The sequence below is a fragment of the Dreissena polymorpha genome, chromosome 1 (genome assembly GCF_020536995.1).
Source record: "Dreissena polymorpha isolate Duluth1 chromosome 1, UMN_Dpol_1.0, whole genome shotgun sequence".
Taxonomy (NCBI): domain Eukaryota; kingdom Metazoa; phylum Mollusca; class Bivalvia; order Myida; family Dreissenidae; genus Dreissena; species Dreissena polymorpha.
This window is the reverse complement of record NC_068355.1, coordinates 70574311-70597257: the sequence shown is the minus strand read 5'-3', so window position 1 is coordinate 70597257 and position 22947 is coordinate 70574311. Positions and strand designations below refer to the sequence as shown.

General features: G+C 34.9%; 1 protein-coding gene across 2 annotated transcripts in view; it reads left to right on the top strand.

Annotated features, from left to right (window-relative positions):
- Window positions 1-22947, top strand: part of LOC127834310 (ATP-dependent RNA helicase DDX55-like) — a 174128-nt gene that overhangs the window by 2741 nt on the left and 148440 nt on the right. For both annotated transcript variants that reach the window (XM_052360068.1, XM_052360060.1), the window contains exons 2-5: window positions 13758-13979; window positions 15454-15734; window positions 20491-20666; window positions 21251-21405. In XM_052360068.1, coding sequence (XP_052216028.1) covers window positions 13758-13979; window positions 15454-15734; window positions 20491-20666; window positions 21251-21405 — 834 coding nt within the window. The remainder of the gene's footprint in view (window positions 1-13757; window positions 13980-15453; window positions 15735-20490; window positions 20667-21250; window positions 21406-22947) is intronic.

The window sequence follows — 22947 nt, the reverse complement described above, 5'->3', positions numbered from 1 at the left end:
TTTTATATGATAATATTTAAATTATAACTATCAATTGAAAATAATATATTGCTTAATTATGCTATATATGCAAAAAATACCTTCAACGTCGTTGTTCGTTCGAACCGTCTGGCGATATACGCTCCAATTGTCTGGTGTCCACATCGAACCTCGGATCCACGTCCGTTGCATGTACATCACCACATTCAGTATCGGACCTCCGACCTCTTCAGCCTGCAGCTTCAGCTGTTCGAAGGCGGGAACGATGTGCTCGCACGGCAAATACGGTAAGGACATCAGTTTCCTCAAGAAGAGGAACTTGTCGCCCTTTGCCGAATATGCCGTGGCAAGGCCCTCGTTCACCAATTTTCGGTACACGCGCTGATTTCAATGAAAGACACATCCTCATGTTCATGTTATTTTATTATTTATGTATATAGTTCATACAAATGAAGCAAAAAAAATAAAAGCTCTTCACGTTTTAAATTTATTAAAAATAATGAACATAACGAACTATGCACAAATGTTTTTATACTAACAATAAATCATTTTATTTTTACAAACACATACACATAATGCATAAAAAAATAACAACATTTTATGCTTTATATTTATTAAACATAATGAATAAATCATTTTATTTTTTGTTATTTACTAATTATAATTGTCAACATTGTTGTAATTTTCAAAGTTAATATACACCCCAATATCATTCACACCTATACGGCATTATTCACACCTATCCGCCAATATATTATCAGTGGGACGAAACGTCTACCTCTTTTCAACACAAATATCAGTGGCACGAACTGGTAGTGGCACGAAACGTCCATAAACCATACAGACCAGATAAGCAGACTATACGGCCCAGATACTTGGACTATACCGTCCAGATACAGGGACTATACCGTCCAGATACAGGGACTATACTTCCCAGATTAGCGGACTATACAGCCCAGATTTGCAGACTATACGGCCCTAGTTGCAATAATTCAACTCTCAGCTTTATAACCCAATGGGTTGCTGAGAGTTGCAATTCGCTCTCTCTTGTCCATGGGTGCAAAAGGTTATCAACAATGCAAGGGTTAAGGAACACTGAAACTGCAAGAACTTATTAAAGTTAACCTGTCTAAACCACAAGCTCATCCGAATGGTACCATAAAAGCAAGAAACAATTGCTTTTTATTGACTTAGTTTTTCTTTCGTATGCTGTATCGCCATATTGGAAAATTGACCCAATATTGGTTAGGTCGCAGTACACCAATATTTTTCATGTCGGGTTATGTGATGGAGCCTATTAAAGTCGATAACTATGTGGTATTCGATACAGAATACACTGTTTCAAATTTAAACATAAAAATGTCAGCGAGAAAAGTGTGTTGAAACATTGTCGTGTTTTTATAGGGTGCATGCAAAGGATAACATCCTAAGGTTGCCATTCAGGTACATTTAACATGTTTATGAAGTTAATTCATTATCAGGGGTGGAAGAATCCACTCGACCGCTCGCATATGCGAGTGCAAATGACGGTCGGGCGAGTAGAGTTTGTTTAACACTCGACCGACCGGGCGAATGCTGTTTTTCAAGTTGATAAATATAAATTCAGTTCCAGAAATCCTGCCACATCGATACAAATTGCGAACAATTGTTCGAACGAACAAAAAATAGGTTTAGTACAAAAAGAAATTTCGTTTTGACAATGACAAATGACGTCACTGGCACAGTAAAAATAATTCTCGGAATCGGCTGCGCTCTTTTCGTAGATGTCAGTGCTCTAAGCTAATCGATTAAAAGTGAAAAAAAAAACAGTTAAGTATATAGATTGATCATTCCGTGAAGAATAAAATAAAACCTACCTGGTTAATCATAATACTACTTATAATTAATTAAAAAATAAACAGAAAAAAATAACTATTTACAATAGAATAATTCGTGATCAGAAGCATTAGCCAAAATTTACCGTAGTGTAACCATGTGTAAATCAAGCGTGTCTTTCAAAAGTTCGTCTGTAATGTTAAAATGGAAAAGGGTTCCATATTAAAGTATTTGCAAGGTGGTGGAGATCGGGAAAAGAATGAAAGTTCGTCACAAAGAGAAGCGGAACGAATTGAGAAGAGGAAAGAGGTGCAGAAAACGTAAGGAAAGCAAATATAACCCTCGGATAATGTAGTTAATTTGTTTGCAGTTTTGTGTCACGAGTAGTAGTATGTTACGTAGGTTAAGTAACACTAACAGAAAGAGGTTTAGTTGTGCATTGTGTTGCTAATAAACAATGCACATTACCCAACCCTCTTTCTCTTCTGTCTTCATCCACATCTTTCAAATGGTTTGGGAAAGGGATTAGGGATACTAAATGGACAAAATCAGGGGAACCTATGCCCAATTTTTTTTTGTAAAAAGTTACCAAGATTGTGTATTAGTATGTCATGTTTCATTTTAACTGTTAAATTCATCAAATCTGCTTGAATGTCAAACAAAGTTATTTTTATGTGTGACCGTTGTTACGTTGCCAGCGAGGTCTATGAAATGTTCTGTATTTTAAATCCATTTCAGTTATGACAAGACGAAACGGAAGAGAAGTGTCCATGATGATTGGAGAGATGAATATGAATGGGTCGATTTAGCCGAGGATGGGAGTGCCATGTTTTGTAAAGTGTGTAGACAATTTCCGGAACATTCTGACAAAGAGTCGTCACTGGTGAAAGGTGTCACCAAGAATTTTAAAAAAGAAGCATTGAAGTTCCATGCCAAAATTGTGAAACATATGCTTTGTGTGGACAGAAAGAAAGCATTAGATATGCCAGACCAGACACCCCTCTCAAAAAGTTTCAAAAAAGCTGAGGAGTTGAATTTTCCAATGTATGAAGCGCTGTTTAACACAGCCTACTACATAGCAAAAGAAAACGAATCGTTTTTGAAATACCCAGAGTTACTGAATCTGCTAGAAAAAAACTATGTATCAGTGAGTGAGAACTACAGAAATGACAAAGCTTATAAAGAATTTTGTGTTTGTTGTGCTGAAGTTTTGAAAGATGAAGTTGCAAATGATTTGAAATCCACAAGATATGTCAGTGTTCTTTCAGATGGGTCAACAGATAAGGGTCTCATTGAACAAGAACTTGTAATATGTCAGAAACGTTGACTCAAATGGCAAACTTCAAACTAAATTGGCAGATATTGTACAGCTTAAGCATGGGCATGCTGAAGGGGTGAAAGATGGGATTCTACAGGGGCTCGAAACAGTAGGAGTGAATGCAGATGTGTTAGCTAACAAACTTGTTGGTATAAACACGGACGGTGCTGCAGTGAATCTAGGACATAAAGGTGGGGCAGTGAAGCTACTGATTGACACTTTGAATAAACAGAAAAATGGTGAAGATTGTAGTACATACATGACTGTTGTGCACTGTGTAGCCCACAATCTTGAACTTGCTGTGTGTGATGCAATGAAAGGCTGTCGCTATCTTGACGATTTTGAAATGGTTTTGAAAGGCATTTTCAAGTTATATTATTATTCACCTAAGCGCAGACGTGAGTTGTACGACATTGCAATAAACCTAGATATAGAACTGAAGCATTATGGTGGATTGAAGCAAGTAAGATGGCTAGCAAGTCAAAATAGAGCACTCAAGGCACTCCTCGACAACTATGAAGTGACATTTATTCATCTCCAGGAAATTGCCTCTGGATCAGACGAAAATGCTGAAAAGGCCAAAAACTACCTGAAACATCTGACAACAGAAAGATACCTGACATTCCTCCACTTTATGCTAGACTGGACTGAAATACTAAGTGATATCTCCAAGGTTTTCCAAGAGAAACATTGTCTCATTTCTCAAATTTCTTCAAGAGTAAATGAACTAAAACAAAAACTAAACAAAATGAAATCCAAACGAGGAAAAAAGCTGAGACAATTTCTGCAAGAAAAAGAGAGTGGCCAGTTCAGAGGTGTTGAAATTACTTAGCCACAGAAAAGGGGGAAGCAACAGGACACAGAAGATATACTCAGTGAAGAACTTAAAGGGATCTTTTCATGCTTTGGTAAATTGACAAAATTGAAAAAAGTTGTTTCAGATTCGCAAATTTTCGTTTTAGTTATGATATTTGTGAGGAAACAGTAATACTGAACATTTACCATGGTCTAATATAGCCATTATATGCATCTTTTGACGATTTTAAAACCTAAAAATTATAAAGCGTTGCAACGCGAAACGATTGAATAATTTGGAGAGTTCTGTTTTTGTCGTTAAATTTTGTGAAACTACGAAGATTGCTTATATTAGGTATAAAATATATTAAGTATGTGTAATCGGCGGAATAGCTCAGTAGGCTAAAGCGTTTTTACTTCAGGACTCTGGCAGGACTCCAGGGGTCACTGGTTCGAAACCTGGTCCGGGCAATGTTCTTTTCCTTTTTTCAATTTTATTCTTGATTTTTTACTGGAGCTTTTACGATCCAATGTTTACATTTATCGATATAAAGCATTTAATGAATAAGTTAAAAAATGCCAAAATCTGTGAAAAGGCCCCTTTAACAGCCTCTTGACATCCACCGAAGACTTCATCGAAGAAAGATTCATCAAGCACATCGCTAAGGAACCACATTCCTTGTTCAGTGTTTTTAACTTCAGAGAGGAGTTCCAAAATTATGGTGATGATAAAATCGACAAACTTCTTCAGTTTTTTCCACCAGCGCTGCTGTCTGATGAAGAAAAAGAAAACGCCAGTGATGAATGGCTAGATCTGAAATTGTACATGAAAAGAAAAAACTTTGAATCAGTTAAAGAAGGGTATGAAAAGATGTTAAAAAGTAAAGACACCACACACATAAAGAACATTTCTGCCCTTGTTAAAATAATGCTAACCATATCACCAAGTACAGCAGAGTGTGAACGTGGTTTTAGTCGAATGAACTTAATAAAGACTGATAAAAGAACTAATCTCCATTATGATTCCTTGGCATCATTGGTCAGAATCAGCTGTGATGGCCCAAAACTGAAAGACTTTAATCCAGGAAATGCGATTCGCAAGTGGTTCGATTCTGCGAAAGGAACAAGACACACGTCAGGCCACAAGTTTACAGGGCCAAGACCTAAGAAGCTAGCTGCCATGGAGATTTCTGACACTGGCTAATTGATTAATTGTTGTTGGTTTTTGCAAAATAAATACAACTTTAGACTTAGATGTTTGGTTATTACAATGAGACAAAGTCACATGATAGTTAAAGCTTAAAAAATGTTCTGGTTGATCATTACTATTAATATAGATAAGATATGATCTTTTTATGCAGGGCGAGTAGATTTAGTGAAGGGCGAGTGGATTGTCAGACCTACTCGCCCTGCAGGGCGAGTGGCTCTGGAACAATTCTTCGACCCCTGATTATTATATTCCTCAATTTGTCTTGAACAACGTCTGTTTAGTGAAGCGCACGGATTCCGTGCGCTGAACTGCACCCATGTTTATGAAGGGGTGCATATGAAGGGGTTTTTCAGCACTATCTGCGCCTCCGGAAAACGGTGGCATTCCCAAAGCAAACAGACCTGATCCCAAACCGAAATTCTAAAAAAAAATTCCCAATTCTAAGAATTTTTTTTTTTTTTTTTAGAAAGAAGTGTCTTATGACTTATGATTATTAGATTATTAATGTTCCAACTCGTCCAGCTGATGTGTATTATACCAACAAGCACTGCTGTGGTTGAGCGAGGATTCAGCACTATGCACCTGCTGTGCTCCCCATTACGCAGCACATTATTCACACAAACCAAACTTACCCATCTGATGCTTACCTGCATTGACATAACATTAGAGGAGCTGTGTGAGGCTTTCAAAAACAGAAAGCAATTATGCTCTAATTTGTGTGACTAACCAGTGTTTGTTTTGGTAAAAAATATCTGCTAGTTTTTGACTGTACAGTTCTTATTTCAGAGTGTAACTGTAATTGAAAAAAAATTGCAGTACTTGAATAACCGTTGAACGTGCCCAATATTGCATGTGTTTATATAAAAAAGACAAAATAACACATAAAAACCAATCTATTTGTTAAACCACTGACTTATTTAAGCATGATAAATCTACAATGTTTTCCCAAAATGAGCCGTTTCATAGAAGCAAAAATTCCCAAAATGGACAATTTTGTCGATAAAAAATTCCCATTTTGGTCAGACTCTTTTTCCCAAAATAGGCAGAAAAAACCCTGATATGGACTCTCAGAGCCGCCATAGCAAAAATTATCAATGGCTCTGGGAGTCCGTTTATATGGACTAATACGGCCCAGATTTGTGGACAATACAGGACATGTCTGAATTAATATTCATTTCGTGTTCACCTATTTTAAATATTGTATCAATTCAATAAATTTATTAAAATATTAAAGTGGCTCCGGCTGTAATGTAATAACAACATACTTCTTTACATTTAAAGTGGCTGTAATAACATTAATGTCTACATACTTGTTTAAATTTGAACATTTGCGGACCATACAGATTATATCTTTGTCAATAAGTAATTTATGTTCATTCAGGATTGTGAGAAAATATTAAATATAAAAATGACATGGTAAAAACGGCAATTGTTTTATTATTTCATAGTTTAATGACACATCAATTTATCAATAAGTGTAATTGTAAACATCAAACAATATGTGTCATAAATTGAGCGTACATGTACTTGAGATGCAAACATAAGCTGATGTTGTCTACAATAATAACGATTTTCGCACTTTGCCTTAAATTGGTAATTACAGATGTGTTAATCAATTGTGGTATATTCTCAACTACTGTAATACCGTATATAACATAAGTCAGTATTGAGTAAGTGTCATAAATAGGACGTATTCCAGATGCAACTATACAAGTCACGAATGGGAGTGTTATACCCATATTGACATTTAAAAATATATGTTTAACTGCGAAATTTTAATAACGTGTATTAAATAGGTGTAAAAATGTGTTTTATAAAGATACATGGATAAAACATGTGTTGTTTGCATTTATTTTTAGCTTATCTTTTTAAAAAAAAAAAGCTATTGTTATCACCTTGGTGTAGGTGTCCAGTTAAGTTTTGCGTTTAGATACTTTTTTGTCATAAAGTATCAATGCTATTGCATTTAAACTTGGTACATTTACTTACTCTCTTGAGGGGACTGGGCAGGCAAAGTTATGTAACTCTGACTGGCATTTTTGACAGAATTATGTGCCCTTTTTATACTTAGAAAATTGAAAATTTGGTTAAGTTTTGTGTTGAGGTTCACTTTTTTCCTATAGTATCAAAGCTATCGCTTTCATACTTGAAACACTTACTAACTATCGTAAGGGTACTGTGCAGGCAAAGTAATGTAACTCTGACTGGCATTTTGTCGGAATTATGGGCCCTTTATACTTGAAAAGTTGGTTAAGTTTTGTGTTTTGGTCCACTTTACCCCTAAAGTATCATAGATATTGCTTTCATACTTGGAACACTCACAAACTATCAAAAGGCGACAGCAAAGGACAAGTTGCATAACTCTGGTTGTCATTTATACGGAATTATGGCCCTTTTTTGAATTAGTAACTTTGAATACCACCCTGGTAGGGTGGCATATAGCAGTTGTACTGTCCGTCAGTATATCAGTCGGTCTGTCTGTCCGTCCGAAAAAAACTTTAACATTGGCCATAACTTTTTCACTTTTTAAGATAGCAACTTGATATTTGGCATGCATGTGTATCTCATGGAGCTGCACATTTTGAGTGGTGAAAGGTCAAGGTTATCCTTCAAGGTCAAATGTCAAATTTATGGTGTCTGTCCGTCCGAAAACTTTAACATTGGCCATAACTTTTTCAATATTGAAGATAGCAACTTGATATTTGGCATGTATGTGTATCTCATGGAGCTGAACAATTTGAGTGGTGAAAGGTGAAGGTGAAGGTCATCCTTCAAGGTCAAATGTCAAATATATGGCGTCTGTCCGTCCGAACACTTAAACATTGGCCATAACATTTTAAAATTGAAGATAGCAACTTGATAGTCATCCTTCAAGGTAAATATTTATTTTTTTTATTCAATGTGGCGTTCTCATGAAGCTGCACATTTTGAGTGGTGGAAGTTCAAGGTCATCCTTCAAGGTAAAGGTAATCTTTCAAGGTCAAAGGTCAAAAAACAATAAAAAATTTAAAAGCGGCATGATCATGAAGCTGCACATTTTGAGTGGTGGAAGTTAGAGGTCAAGGTCATTCTTCAAGGTCAAGGTCATCTTTCAAGGTCAAAGGTCAAAAAAAAAATCAAAGCGGCGTTATCATGAAGCTGCACATTTTGAGTGGTGTAGGTTCAAGATCAAGGTCATCCTTCAAGGTCAAGGTCATCCTTCAAGGTCAAAGGTCAAACAAAACAAAAAAATCAAAGCGGTGTTATCATGAAGCTGCACATTTTGAGTGGTTGAAGTTCAAGGTCAAGGTCATCCTTCAAGGTAAAAAAATATATTAAAAAATCAAAGCGGCGTTCTCATGAAGCTGCACATTTTGACTGGTGGAAGGTCAAGGTCATCCTTCAAGGTCAAGGTCATCCTTCAAGGTCAAAGTTATATTATTATTTTTTAATTCAAAGCGGCGTTCTCATGAAGCTGCACATTTTGAGTGGTGTAAGTTCAAGGTCAAGGTCATTTTTCAAGGTCAATGTCATCCTTCAAGGTCAAAGGTCAAATTTTTTTTTAAAAAGGGGCGTTATCATGAAGCTGCATATTTTGAGTGATGGAAGTTCAAGGTCAAAGGTCAAAAAAATAATATTTCAAAGCGGCCTTCTCATAAAGCTGCACATTTTGAGTGGTGGAAGTTCAAGGTCATGGTCATCCTTCAAGGTCAAAGGTAAAAAAAAATAATTCAAAGGGGCGCAATAGCGGGCATTGTGTTTCTGACAAAAACATCTCTTGTTTTTTTCAAACATGGTTAAAAAACACAAATATTTATTTTTATTATTTTATTTTTGAAATACTGTCCAACCATCCCACCCAAGAATCCCCCCCCCCCCCCAAAAAAAATAAATATTTTTTTGGGCATTTTTTTGGCATATTTGGAGGATAATGTAATAAATGACCACACCCCCACACTATACACCCCTCTCCACTCCACCCCTCCCTCCTTTGTGATTGAAATTGAGGCCCCTTCACCTTTAAAAAGAAAAATAGATGAGCGTCTGCATCCGCAAGGCGGTTCTCTTGTAAGTAAGTAATATTGTCACTGCATCTATTAATTGAAAAAATTATTAATGTCCAATTTTGTTAAAATAGATTTTTTGAAAGTGCATGTTTGCATGATGCCTACTGTTTTAATGAATAATTGAATTTGATTATACAATTAAATAGACGTCGTTCGTTACCAATTAAGGAAAGCGATGAATGAACTTCAAGAACACATTAAATTGACCTGAATGGCAGCCTACCGACAGTATCTTTTGCATGCAACCTAAAAAACATGATGATGTTTCAACACACCATTCTTGCTGACATTTTAATTTTGAAATTTGTAACAGCTTAATTTTATTATATTCGACATCTGTTATTGACCTAGGTTTCATCAAATATCCTGATGTGCGAAAGTTTGGTGTACTGCGACCTATTCGATTAGACACTTTTAGTTGGCAACATTTAGTTGGCAACATTTAGACAGTTTTCCAATATAGTGGAGCGTATAAAAGAAAAACAAGGTAAATACAAAGCAATTATTCTTGCTTAAATTGTACCATTTGCATAAGTTTGTGCTTTAGACAGGTAAACCTTGATAAGTTTTTGCAGTACCTGTGTTCCTTAGCACAAAATCATTTATATTTATATATGAGTATTTTTCATAATTCATAGTCTGTTGACATTTTTACACAAGACATTAACCTCCCCTGCGATGTAAGATTAAAGACTATTTAAAGTATGCTAATCTTAAAATTCAATAAGTCATTGAGAATGCACGTTTCAAGAAAAACCTATTTTCAAGTTGGCGGTTTGACACTTTTAACACAATCTGTTATTTATTATTAATATGATAATAGGTGATACCTAATTTATGGGCAAAGCTTATTAAAATTTGATAACCATGTATTGTAATACACATGTACTTGTAGACTCTACACATTATTGTGTATAAAACACTGTTATTGTTTCAATAAAAAAATATGAATACAAAACATACCAGTTTAAAATCTTTTTTTGCTTAATGAAGCGTTTTACATCTGCCAAACTTTCATATTTAATATCTTACAATTGTGTGCTATTTTAGCCTCTAGAATTTAAAGTTAGTATGGTGTTTGCTACTGCAAGGTCTCATTATTGAGATCACCCTCAGGGCCCTCAATCTATTAAATCTGCTGCTGAAATTTGGCGGCAGTCCCCCACCTGAAAAGTATACTTTTTTCCCTTTTTGGGGAGAAAAATTCCCCCTAAAAAAAATAAATGTTTTTTTGTTTTTTTTAAATAGAAAGATGTGTCTCATGATTATTATATCTCAATTCTATTTCAATTTAATCTTTGGAAACATACTAAATTATGAAAAATGCAATGAATATAGTGCAAACATGTACAAATGTAATAATGAGAGAGTAAGTAATAAAATCCCCCAAAAAGGGAAACGCCGCGAAAATTTCCCCTCCTAAGGGCTGCAGACCCCTTCCCCCAAAGTAGTGTGAGGGCGCTGACCCTTAAGGCACCAAATACTGGTTCTTCTCAGGAAACAGGTTGCTTTTATATGTCTCAATTCAACTAAAGCTGCTGATTCTAGCATAAATTGATGTAACATAGGTTATCAAAATAATGTAGTGTGTCAAATAAATTTTGATTGTCAGGATTGTCAATATATAATAATGAAGAACTTATGAACACCATACTTGTTTTGCAATTGAAATATTAAATAAATATAGGTTTCTCACAGGGCTTTAAAGGGATCTTTTCACGCTTTGGTAAATTGACAAAATTGAAAAAAGTTGTTTCAGATCCGCAAATTTTCGTTTTAGTTTTGATATTTGAGAGGAAACAGTAATACTGAACATTTACCATGCTCTAATATAGCCATTATATGCATCTTTTGACGATTTTAAAACCTAAAAATTATAAAGCGTTGCAACGCGAAACGATTGAATAATTTGGAGAGTTCTGTTTTTGTCGTTAAATTTTGTGCAACTACGAAGATTGCTTATATAAGGTATAAAATACGTCAAGAATGTATGCTCGGCGGAATAGCTCAGTAGGCTAAAGCGTTTGTACTTCTGACAGGACTTTGGCAGGACTCCAGGGGTCACTGGTTCGAAACCTGCTCCGGGCAATGTTCTTTTCCTTTTTTTAATTTTATTCTTGATTTTTTACTGGTGCTTTTACGATCCAATGTTTACATTTATCAATATAAAGCATTTAGTGAATAAGTTAAAAAATGCCAAAATCTGTGAAAAGGCCCCTTTAATATTCTTTCATAAACTGTTGCCTAGTTTAAATTCTGTTGCTACTAAAAAACTAGCAATTTTGGATCAATTCATAAATCACAGTCTTTAATGCAAACGCTTTACAGTTTGTAGCTGTATTTAGAGATTTAAATGCAAATAAAGTTGAACATAATTTTATATCATCAATATGTTTTATTTATACATTCTAATAACACATGGAACAAACAGAGATATATCAGTAATCATATAAGCTTATTTATATGTGAGTCACTGTCTTTCTAGGCTTACATGTAACTGCTAGCACAAGCATGTAAATGTTGTTATTTTATTCAGTAGATTTATTATCATTCATATGGTAATGTAGGGCGATACAAAAAATTCACATCATTTATTTTCAAGTAAAAGAATAGTAACACGATAAGCTATTCTAAAAAACTGTCATCAACTTACAAGAATATTTATGTTTATGTGTTTCTAATTGTTCCCTATTTTTTCATGAAACTTGAAACATAGATCGATGGCAATATGGAGATTATGCATGTCATTTCATTTTGTTCCTACACCAAGAATTCTGGTTGCTATGGCAACAAATTGACTAGAAATATTGCTAAAATGGTGGAGTTTCACCGGTAGGAGACTTAATTGCTTGGCATTAGTCTTGTTTGATGATATCTTAAAAAAAACTGTGGAATTAATGTATTATGCATTATAAATCATTCAGTGCATGTTTGAAAAACAAGTACAATACAGCATGGTATGCAGTTTGTTCAATACAATATGTTAATAGTAACACTGTATTACCTTTAACAAATTAAATAATGCTGCTTTTTTACTAGCACATAATACATTTACAATGTATTATGGAACAACAAGTAATAGCCAATTTATTCATAACACAACAAACAGGATGATGTATTAATGCAGCAATTTATTTCCTTCTTTATAAAGTACCCGTAAAAGGTACTTACCAAATTTAAAAATAACTATAAAATTCCCCAATAAAATATGAAAAATTCAAAAAAAGAAGGAAAATTTTGTAACTTACGGTCCAAAATTACATTATCTGCAAATGAACAAATCAAATGAGCACTGAAACTAAATGATTTAAGCAAATATGCATCTAAATGAATATTTGAATTTATTTCTGCAATTTATACAGAGCAATTTAGAAAACCCATAATTCCCAATCTAAACATTGCATGACATGAATTTTCCCAATTATTTTTTGTTTGGGCTAATTTTTCTCCATTTGTACCATACCTGTACTTTTCCCAATTGGGCAAAAATATCGCTGCAATGAATAAATTAACCAAGCTTTTTCCTACTGTACACTGTCATACTAAAAATGATTACAACACAGTGGTCTAGGTACTAAGTGCTTTTACATACTTGTGGCAAGTTTTTTGCTACTAGTTTAACATTTATTGTGCTCAACAGAATGGCTTGTGTGATGCCCAGCACTTTACAGAACAGCTTCTGACCTGACTGACAATTGAAAGATAGGTCCAAATGAAAATGCCATGGTTCTGGTTCAAATTTGGGGGAAATAATTAAAATGGGAAAAAATTGATTTACGACATGGAATTTAACACTGAAAAAAGCTTTGAGTGTTTTAGTTAAATTCATTATAAAATATTGTTCATATCATTTTTAGTGTTATGAGACTTAATATACTAAGTTTATTTTATAATATGGATAGATAAACTTTATAGATCAGACAGCATTAACTTGAAAGGAATTTTGACTTAAAGCTCAGTAATAAATAATTTAGGATAAAAACACAAACTATTATGCATTTAAGGTTTATAAATATACTTGCCAAATTTATTAAACACTATAACACTAATCAAATTTAGTAAACACTATTAAAATAAAGGTAGGTTGATTTCAAGACATTTGTATGGTTGATTGACAAATGAATGGATGCTCAATAATTGCTATTTATAGATCTCTTATTTAGGCTTGATAAAAATACTCATTTTATATCATGTATCTGCATAAATACAACATTTTGTTCATGAAAAGCAATGAGTAATAGTTTTCATTATTACTCTTATTTTTTATTCCGTATAATCTGTATTCATATATTTTATTTAACAACTTATGTACATTATTTATGTAAATTTTTAATAGCCTATGGTATAACACAGGTATTGATGGACATTAAACAATTAATTATAATTTGCATTCAATAAAATAACAATCTGTGCACTATTATATTGGGCATTCAATTCTCCCGCTTCATTAATTCTTTTGGTCAGATTTCTGCTTAAAGCAAATATTATTAATACTAAACATCTATAATACTTAAGTTTTTTTTCCTTTTCTCTCATAGATATGATTTTGATGAACTCAAATGCACTATTGCTGTTTATACATTTTCTTTTCCAGGAAATATTGTTATTGGAACTCCTGGTCGACTAGAGGCAATGCTTGAAAGGAAGGATGGCTCTACAGGCCCTGAGATGGCACGCTGTGTGAAGTCGCTAGAGATACTGGTGCTGGATGAGGCAGACCGCCTCCTTGATATGGGCTTTGAGGCCAGCATCAACACAATACTCAGTTTTATTCCAAAGCAAAGAAGGACGGGTCTATTTTCTGCGACACAAACAGGTAATTTTGTTGGGTTGTCCGTGTTGATTTACATACAATTATGGCTATGTAAACTTCTGGAAAACAAATTCTTGTTTTTTGACCTTTTTGTGATTGGCATTAGGAGAAATACAGAAGCCAAAATTGTGTAGTGTTAAATAATCTTAAATAAATATTCTTTTGCGATGTTGTTCTTGAAGAAAATAGTTACTTTGTCATTTGTTATTAAACTATGTTTAATTTACCATTTACTACCGTAAGTAACCATATTAATTTTTTTTTCAATTACTGATAATTCAAAATATTACACAAAAACCTTTTCACATTCTTTAAAGCTTTGGAAGTCAGGTTTATTCAGTTTTTAGCTGGACTATTGTCTCATTACCTGTGCTCTCCTTATTGCCTGAGCTTTACTACCCAAACCAAGATCATCATGCAACATCTCCATAGCATTATTTTCTACAATGTAACTACACATAGTGATACACATATATGTTCAAGTTAATTTGTGCACTTACTGACCAAGTTGGGAACCTCTTAACCCTTTGCATGCTGGGAAATTTGTCGGCTGCTAAAATGTTGTCTGCTGAATTTCAAAATTAGCATTTTCTTTGATTTTTTTCAAAGAATACTATCAGAATAGCAAACAGTTTGGATCCTGATGAGACGCCACGTTCTGTGGCATCTCATCTGGATACAAACTGTTTGCAAAGGCCTTCAAAATTCGGTTCCCGCACTGAAAGAGTCAAATTCAATTTAGCAGAATTATGCCCTTTTTATGTACTAAGTTAGAGTGCAACAACCCAATATTACTGTTTCTGGTGCAGATATTATAATAAAGCTTTGTAGGTGTATTTGGGGGAAAATATGTGAGGAAACTGACCAAGTTTAATAGCTCTTACCTGCAATTTAGCAGAATTATGGCCCTTTTGACTTAAGAAATTGGTTACGCTAAACATTCAAGAACTCCATTTTACTGTTTCTACTACAGGTATTTAATTGAAACTTCACGTTAACACACTGACCATGTTCCATTACTCTGATCTTCAATTTTGAATGGTGCTCGCTTTTTTAGTGCTTAAACAATTATGTAAACGTTTCATATGAAACTACTCAGTACCTCTATGTGCTACAGATATTGAATTAAATCTTTATATTTGTGTTAAGGGTCTTTATGAACATTCACTTACCAAGACCTATAACTATGAAATGATGTTTAGCAAGGTTATGGCCCATTTTGTACTTGTGAAAGTCTGGTAAAGGTATGAGTTCAAGATGTAATATAGGTTAAGGTTTCTGTATGCTTTAATTGATTTTCAAGTTAACTTTATTCATATCATTATTATAAACAATTTTATATGCTGAACTAAATGCATTTGATTCAAAGTAACAAAATATATCTTTTGTGATCAAGTTTGTAGGTTTTAGAATTGACACAATGTACATGTATGACCCATTCAGCTCCTAGGGTTTAATGACCTTGACAATCTTTCAGATGAAGTTGAGAAGCTGATTCGAGCTGGCTTAAGAAATCCAGTCAGGGTGACTATCAAAGAGAAGTCAAACATCAAACATGAAAATCCAGAATCCAATACTATTCAGAAAACCCCTGCAACCTTGAATAACTATTACATGATAGTGAAACCAGAAGAGAAGTTGAACCAACTTGTCCAGTTCATACAGACTTACAGAAAACAGAAAATCATGCTGTTTGTGGGCACTTGTGCCTCTGTTGACTATTTTTCAAAGATTTTACCAGGACTGGTTAAAACGCAGGTAAGTAAAGCTCCATTGGTCTTTGTCGGCTCAGGTACAACTTATACACATGTATCTACCCAGGGTACACTTTTATACTACAATGTCCCTATGGTACAGAAAATACGCTTTAAGGCACCTGGCCATACTCCATGGTATTTTTAAGTATATTTTCTGTACCCTGGGTACTTTTTAATAAACTTAAGAGTTACTGGGTAACTTCAGTAAACCCTGAGCAAATTATGACCAAGTAAAGTACATTGAAAGGATTATATGCTTATTAAGTTTTTTATCTAAAAGTATGTGTTTACCAACACTAATAGATATATGATAAATGATATAACAGATTATTTAGTTTATTATATTTTGAGATTTAGTATCTATACAATACATAAAGAAATGTATTAAAAATTGCATTTTTATTAGCTCCACTGGCCAAAAGCCAGCGGGGCTTATGTCATGGTCCTGTGTCCGTCATGTGTGCGTCCGTGCGTGCGTGCGTTAACTTTTTCTTTAAACATCTTCTTCTCCTAAACTACTGGTCCAATTCTGATGAAATTTCTCAGGAATGTTCATGTGGTGAACCTCTTTCAAATTTGTTCAAATTATGCCCCTGGGGTCAAATTTGACCCTGCCCCAGGGGGTCAAAAAATTGAAAATTTGCTTATATAAGGCCTATTTTGTGCAAACTTTAAAAATCTTCTTGTCCATAACCATTGGGCCTAGGGCTACCAAATTTAGTATGTAGTGACATCTTATAGTCCTCTACCAAGTTTGTTCAAATTATGCCCCTGGGGTCAAATTTGACCCTGTCCCGGGGGTCAAAAAATTGAAAATTTGCTTATATAAGGCCTATTTTGTGCAAACTTAAAAAATCTTCTTTTCCATAACCATTGGGCCTAGGTCTACCAAATTTGCTATGTAGTGACATCTTATAGTCCTCTACCAAGTTTGTTCAAATTATGCCCCTTGGGTTAAATTTGATCCTGCCCCGGGGGGTAAAAAAATTGCAAATTTGCTTATATAAGGCCTATTTTGTGCAAACTTTAAAAATCTTCTTGTCCATAACCATTAGGCGTAGGGCTACCAAATTTAGTATGTAGTGACATCTTATAGTCCTCTACCAAGTTTGTTCAAATTATGCCCCTGGGGTCAAATTTGACCCTGCCCCGGGGGTTCAAAAAATTGCAAATTTGCTTACATAAGGCCTATTTTGTGCAAACTTTAAAAATCTTCTTGTCCATAACCATTGGGCCTAGGGCTACCAAATTTGCTATGTAGTGACATCTTATAGTCCTCAATCAAGTTTGTTCGAATTATGCCCCTGGGGTTAAATTTGACCCTGCCCCGGGGGTCAAAAAATTGCAAATTTGCTTATATAAGGCCTATTTTGTGCAAACTTTAAAAAATCTTCTTGTCCATAACCATTGGGCGTAGGGCTACCAAATTTAGTATGTAGTGACATCTTATAGTCCTCTACTAAGTTTGTTCAAATTATGCCCCTGGGGTCAAATTTGACCCTGCCCCGGGGGGTTAAAAAATTGCAAATTTGCTTATATAAGGCCTATTTTGTGCAAACTTTAAAAATCTTCTTGTTCATAACCATTGGGCCTAGGGCTACCAAATTTGCTATGTAATGACATCTTATAGTCCTCTACCAAGTTTGTTCAAATTATGCCCCTGGGGTCAAATTTGACCCTGCCCCGGGGGGTTAAAAAATTGCAGATTTGCTTATATAAGGCCTATTTTGTGCAAACTTTAAAAATCTTCTTGTCCATAACCATTGGGCCTAGCGCTACCAAATTTGCTATGTAGTGACATCTTATAGTCCTCTACCAAGTTTGTTCAAATAATGCCCCTGGGTTCAAATTTGACCCTGGCTCGGGGGGTTAAAAAATTGAAAATTTGCTTATATGAGGCCTATTTTGTGCAAACTTTAAAAATCTTCTTGTCCATTACCATTGGTCCTAGGGCTACCAAATTTGCTATGTAGTGACTTCTTATAGTCCTCTACCAAGTTTGTTCAAATTATGCCCCAGGGGTCAAATTTGACCCTGCCCCGGGGGGTCAAAAAATTGAACATTTGCTTATATAAGGCCTATTTTGTGAAAACTTAAAAAATCTAACTGTCCATAACCATTGGGCAAAGGGCTACCAAATTTGGTATATAGTGACATCTTATAGTCCTCTACCAAGTTTGTTCAAATTATGCCCCTGGGGTCAAATTTGACCCTGCCTTGGGTGGTCAAACAATTGCAAATTTGCTTATATAAGGCCTATTTTGTGAAAACTTAAAAAATCTTTACGTCCATAACCATTGGGCCTAGGGCTACCAAATTTGGTATGTAGTGATACCTAATAGTCCTCTACAAAGTTTGTTCAAATTATGCCCCTGGGGTCAAATTTGACTCTGCCATGGGGGGTCAAAAAATAGAAAATTTGCTTATATAAGGCCTATTTTGTACAAACTTTAAAAATCTTCTTGTCCATAACCGTATGGCATAGGGCTACCAAATTTGGTATGTAATTACATCTTATAGTCCTCTACCAAGTTTGTTCAAATTAAGCCCCTGGGATCAAATTTGACCGTTCCCCAGGGGTCACAAAATTGAACATATGCTTATATTGGGCCCATTTTGTGCAAACTATACAAATCTTCTTGTCCATAACCATTGGGCCTATTTCTACCAAATTCGGTAGGTAGTGACATATAATAGTTCTCTACTTAGTTTGTTCAAATTATGCCCCTGGGAACAAATTTGACCTTGCCCCAGGGGTCACAAAAATGAACATATGCTTAAATAAGGCTTATTGTGTGCAAACTTTAAAAATCTTCTTGTTCTTAATTATAGAGCCTAGGGCTACTAAATTTGGTATGTAGTGATGTCTAATAGTCCTCTACCAAATTTGTTCAAATTATTCCCCTGGACTCAAATTTGACCCGGCCCCGGGGCTCACAAAACTGAACATGTGACGTTTACCAGTGGAGATTACTGCGGCCGTTTGGCTGTTACCAACAACAACATCAACATCTTGAAAACATGAGATAAAACCCTGTCATTTAGTGCCATTTTAGGTCAGATGATGACTGCTTATAAAGGCGTTGAAGTAAGAACATGAGTTATGAATGTTTTTCTTACAAATTGAAAAAAGTCGGGTTTTATTTAAATATGTCGAAAGTGACCATATATCCGGATGAAAATATTTTGTATGACATGTTAATTTCATGTCTTTTTTGTAGTGTTTAAACCAGTTTAATAATATTTAATTGATTTTAAAAACACAACTTTCATGAACATAATTATTTCAAGAAAAGTCAATATATGATACTACAGCTCAAACTTTGCATCCAAGAGAAGGTTTTGAAATTAATGAAGTGCAATGTTCTTAACTATCGTATATGCTGCTTTTTAATAACTAATGATTCATTGTTTCATTTGTGAATCGTGACTCATGAATTGTGGATATGATTGTCAATTGCTCAACAATCCATATATATTTCTGACCATTTTATAATTTTCTTAATATAAGTTATGAATTGATCTTAGAAGTCAAATGTATTACTTAATTAAATACATTTATAAATATAAAGAAATAATCTTTAGATTATCATAATATTCTCAGGCCTTTTGGTCTTTGGGATGTGTGGGTTGATGAGCAATTTCTCCTTTTATCACAATGATTTCTACCCTACCTGATCATTTCCTTCATATTCCATTTTAATTTAATTGACGTCTGCAACCTCTTTCAAATTGGGAAAGTCAAAAATGTGTCGTTAGGTAAAGGGTTAAGGCATTTTGATTCCTATGGGTCTTGTGAATCTGTTTCAAATCAAATGTGTAGATTTGATCTTCAGCATCTAAAAATATGTGACATAGAAAGAACGCCAATATCTTTTGGAGAGATAAATGTACCTACGTTATAAGCAAAGGACCTGTGCAACAATTCACGGGCTTTTAAGTCTGTTTAGTTAACACGGTAGTAACTTTTTCCATATATAAAAATGCTCACCCTTCCAACTTTAAACCCCCAGTGGGACGAGGGATAGAAAGAGAAAGTCACATGCTTGAGTACATTTCAACCCATGCGCATTGCACGTTTTTTTGCAAAGAAAAAACAGTGGAGCGATACAGGGCCATCATGGCCCTCTTGTTTGAAGTTAAATTATACTTGTAAACTATAAGTGATGGTGTCTTTTATGATAATTTAGTCTTTAATCATTTCTTGCTTAGCTCAAATTTTATTACGCCCCCCATTCGAAGAAGAGGGGTTATATTGTTTTGCTGGATGTTGGTCAGTCTGTTGGTCTTTCGGTAGACCAGTTTGTTTTTGATCAATAACTTGTCAACATTTTGACCGATTTGCTTTGTACTTCATATATGCTTTGGCCTTGGAGATCAGATGACCGCAAATTCGTCAAAGGTCAAGGTTATAGTCACAATAAGTGTGAAAATCGTTTTCTGATCATTAGCTCATAAACAAATTGACCAATTGTTTTGATACTTCCCATGTGCATTGTCTTAACTGTAGATGACTGCTGTGAAAATTGGGGTTACTAGGTCTAAGGTCAAGGTCACTGTCACAATTAGTGTGAAAATTGTTTTCTATCAATAAATAGTCAATGAATTTACCAATTGGCTTGAACCTTAACATGTGCATTTGCCTTGGACAGTAGATAACCCTATGGGGGGCATATGTGTCCAACTACTGTTTTCCTTTTCCCTTCAAATGTGTACATGTGGAATTAAGAATTGTTAACATTGTCTGATTATGTTAGGTTTACTGTATCCATGGAAAAATGAAAAACCGTCAAAAGGTTGTGTCAAGGTTTACATCTCAGGGCGGAGGGGTTATGGTTTGTACCGATGTGATGGCACGTGGGATAGACATTGCTGGTATTCACTGGGTCATACAGCTTGATCCACCCACATCAGCAACAGTGTTTGTGCATAGGTAAACAATTACAAATACTCATATTTTATACATGTATGAAGAAATCAAGTGAAGGTAAATAATCCAACTGGTTTCCCATTAAACAAATCTGTTCTGTTTGAATATCAGGTCAATCTTCATGTATTATTTGTCTATTCCTTTTTTACGAATTTGAAATACATAATTTAGGTAGATATTTTATATAATAGGCAAATTGCATATCAGAATAAATATAATTTATTGGAATATTTAACTGTTATTTACACCACAGGTATTGGGCGCGTGGCCAAGTCATTTTGTCAAAAAAAAGAAAAGAATTCTAATTTATATATATATATATATAAATAATATCAGATTCTTTTGTTTTGGATTTTTTTTGTCAAAATGACTTGGCCACGCGCCCAATACCTGTGATTTACACCTGTACATTAAATGACTCACATTAACTTACAGTTCAGTTTGTTTTTTACTAATTAATGTTTTGAATTTCAAATTTGATAAGCTGTATTTTTAAATCTTTATTGCAAAAAAAATACTGGTACTATCATCATACTTTGTTATATTTGGTAAGAGAAAAAAGGAATTTCATCCTATTCTTTTATCAGATGTGGTCGCACAGCGAGGATGGGGCACGCTGGCAGTGCTGTTGTGTTCCTGTTGCCCCATGAGGAGACCTTTGTTCAGTTCATTGAGGTTGTCCAGAAAGTGCCTCTACACAGAATGGAGCCTTTAACAGTGGATGGAGGCAGTGTTCAGAAAGGTGGTAAATCTGCCTATAAGTTAGATGATGCATGTATATTTGTGCTTCATTGATTGAGGCATTCATGAAGAGGATTCATTGGGTGCATATGAAGCTGCTATGTCTGTTTTTAAAGCTGGACTTTTCAGCAAAAAGTCAAGACCTGTATTCCTCACCCAAATGCTAGAATTGGGATCCACTTTATGCTCACAATTTCTACTACAGATATTTTATAAAACTTCACGCCCGTATGCCATTCTGTGAGGTCACTTACCATATTCAATAATTTTCTTTTTTACATGTCTAAAAGTCTGTTTAAGGTTTGCATTCAAGTTGAAATTATGTTTACATTTAACATGCAACAAGTACCTACATCTTTTACTGCTACACATGTTCAAATGAAACTTCACACATGCCTTTAAGATTATCAAGCAAACTCACCTACCAAGGCTGATCAGTCTGACAAGCAATGAAGCAAAATTCTGCCCTTTTGTGCACTTACAAAATTCAGCTCAAATCTATTAATCTGCAAATCTGTATGTGTACTACTGCCATTGACAAAAAACTTAACATATGTATTCAACGTGTTTACTAACAGTCAATAATCAAGAACTATCAATCAGCCTTTAATCATGATGATTTCCGTTAATGTACTGAGACAACTCAAGTGGAGGTTTGCCTCATGTACCCAGACAAGTCAAGTGGAGGTTTGCCTCATGTACACAGATAAGTCAAGTAGAGGTTTGCCTCATGTAACCAGACAAGTCAAGCAGAGGTTTGCCTCATGTACACAGATAAGTCAAGTTGAGGTTTGCCTCATGTAACCAGACAAGTCAAGTAGAGGTTTGCCTCATTTACACAGATAAGTCAAATTGAGGTTTGCCTCATGTGCCAAGACAAATCAAATAGAGGTTTGCCTCATGTAACCAGACAAGTGGAAGTTTGCCTCTTGTACCCAGACAAGTCAAGTGGAGGTTTGCCTCATTTAACCATACAAGTCAAGTGGGGGTTTGCCTCATGTACCCAGACAAGTCAAGTGGAGGTTTGCCTCATGTAACCAGAAAAGTCAAGTGGAGGTTCGCCTCATGTACATAGACGAGTCAAGTAGAGGTCGCCTCATGTACACAGACAAGTCAAGTGGAGGTTTGCCTCATGTAACCAGACAAGTCAAGTGGAGGTTTGCCTCATGTAACCAGACAAGTCAAGTGGAGGTTTGCCTCATGTACACAGATAAGTCAAGTAGAGGTTTGCCTCATGAACACAGACAAGTCAAGTTGAGGTTTGCCTCATGTACACAGACAAGTCAAGTTGAGGTTTGCCTCGTGTACACAGACAAGTCAAGTTGATGTTTGCCTCATGTTCACAGACAAGTCAAGTTGAGGTTTGCCTAATGTTCACAGACAAGTCAAGTTGAGGTTTTCCTCATGTACACAGATACGTCAAGTTAAAGTTTGCTTGCAAGATGAAATTCAGGTTTAAGTTTCCATGCAACAAGCTCATTTCTATGAAACTACTTCAGATATTCACTGGAAACTTCACACATGTCATTAGGATCATCATAGG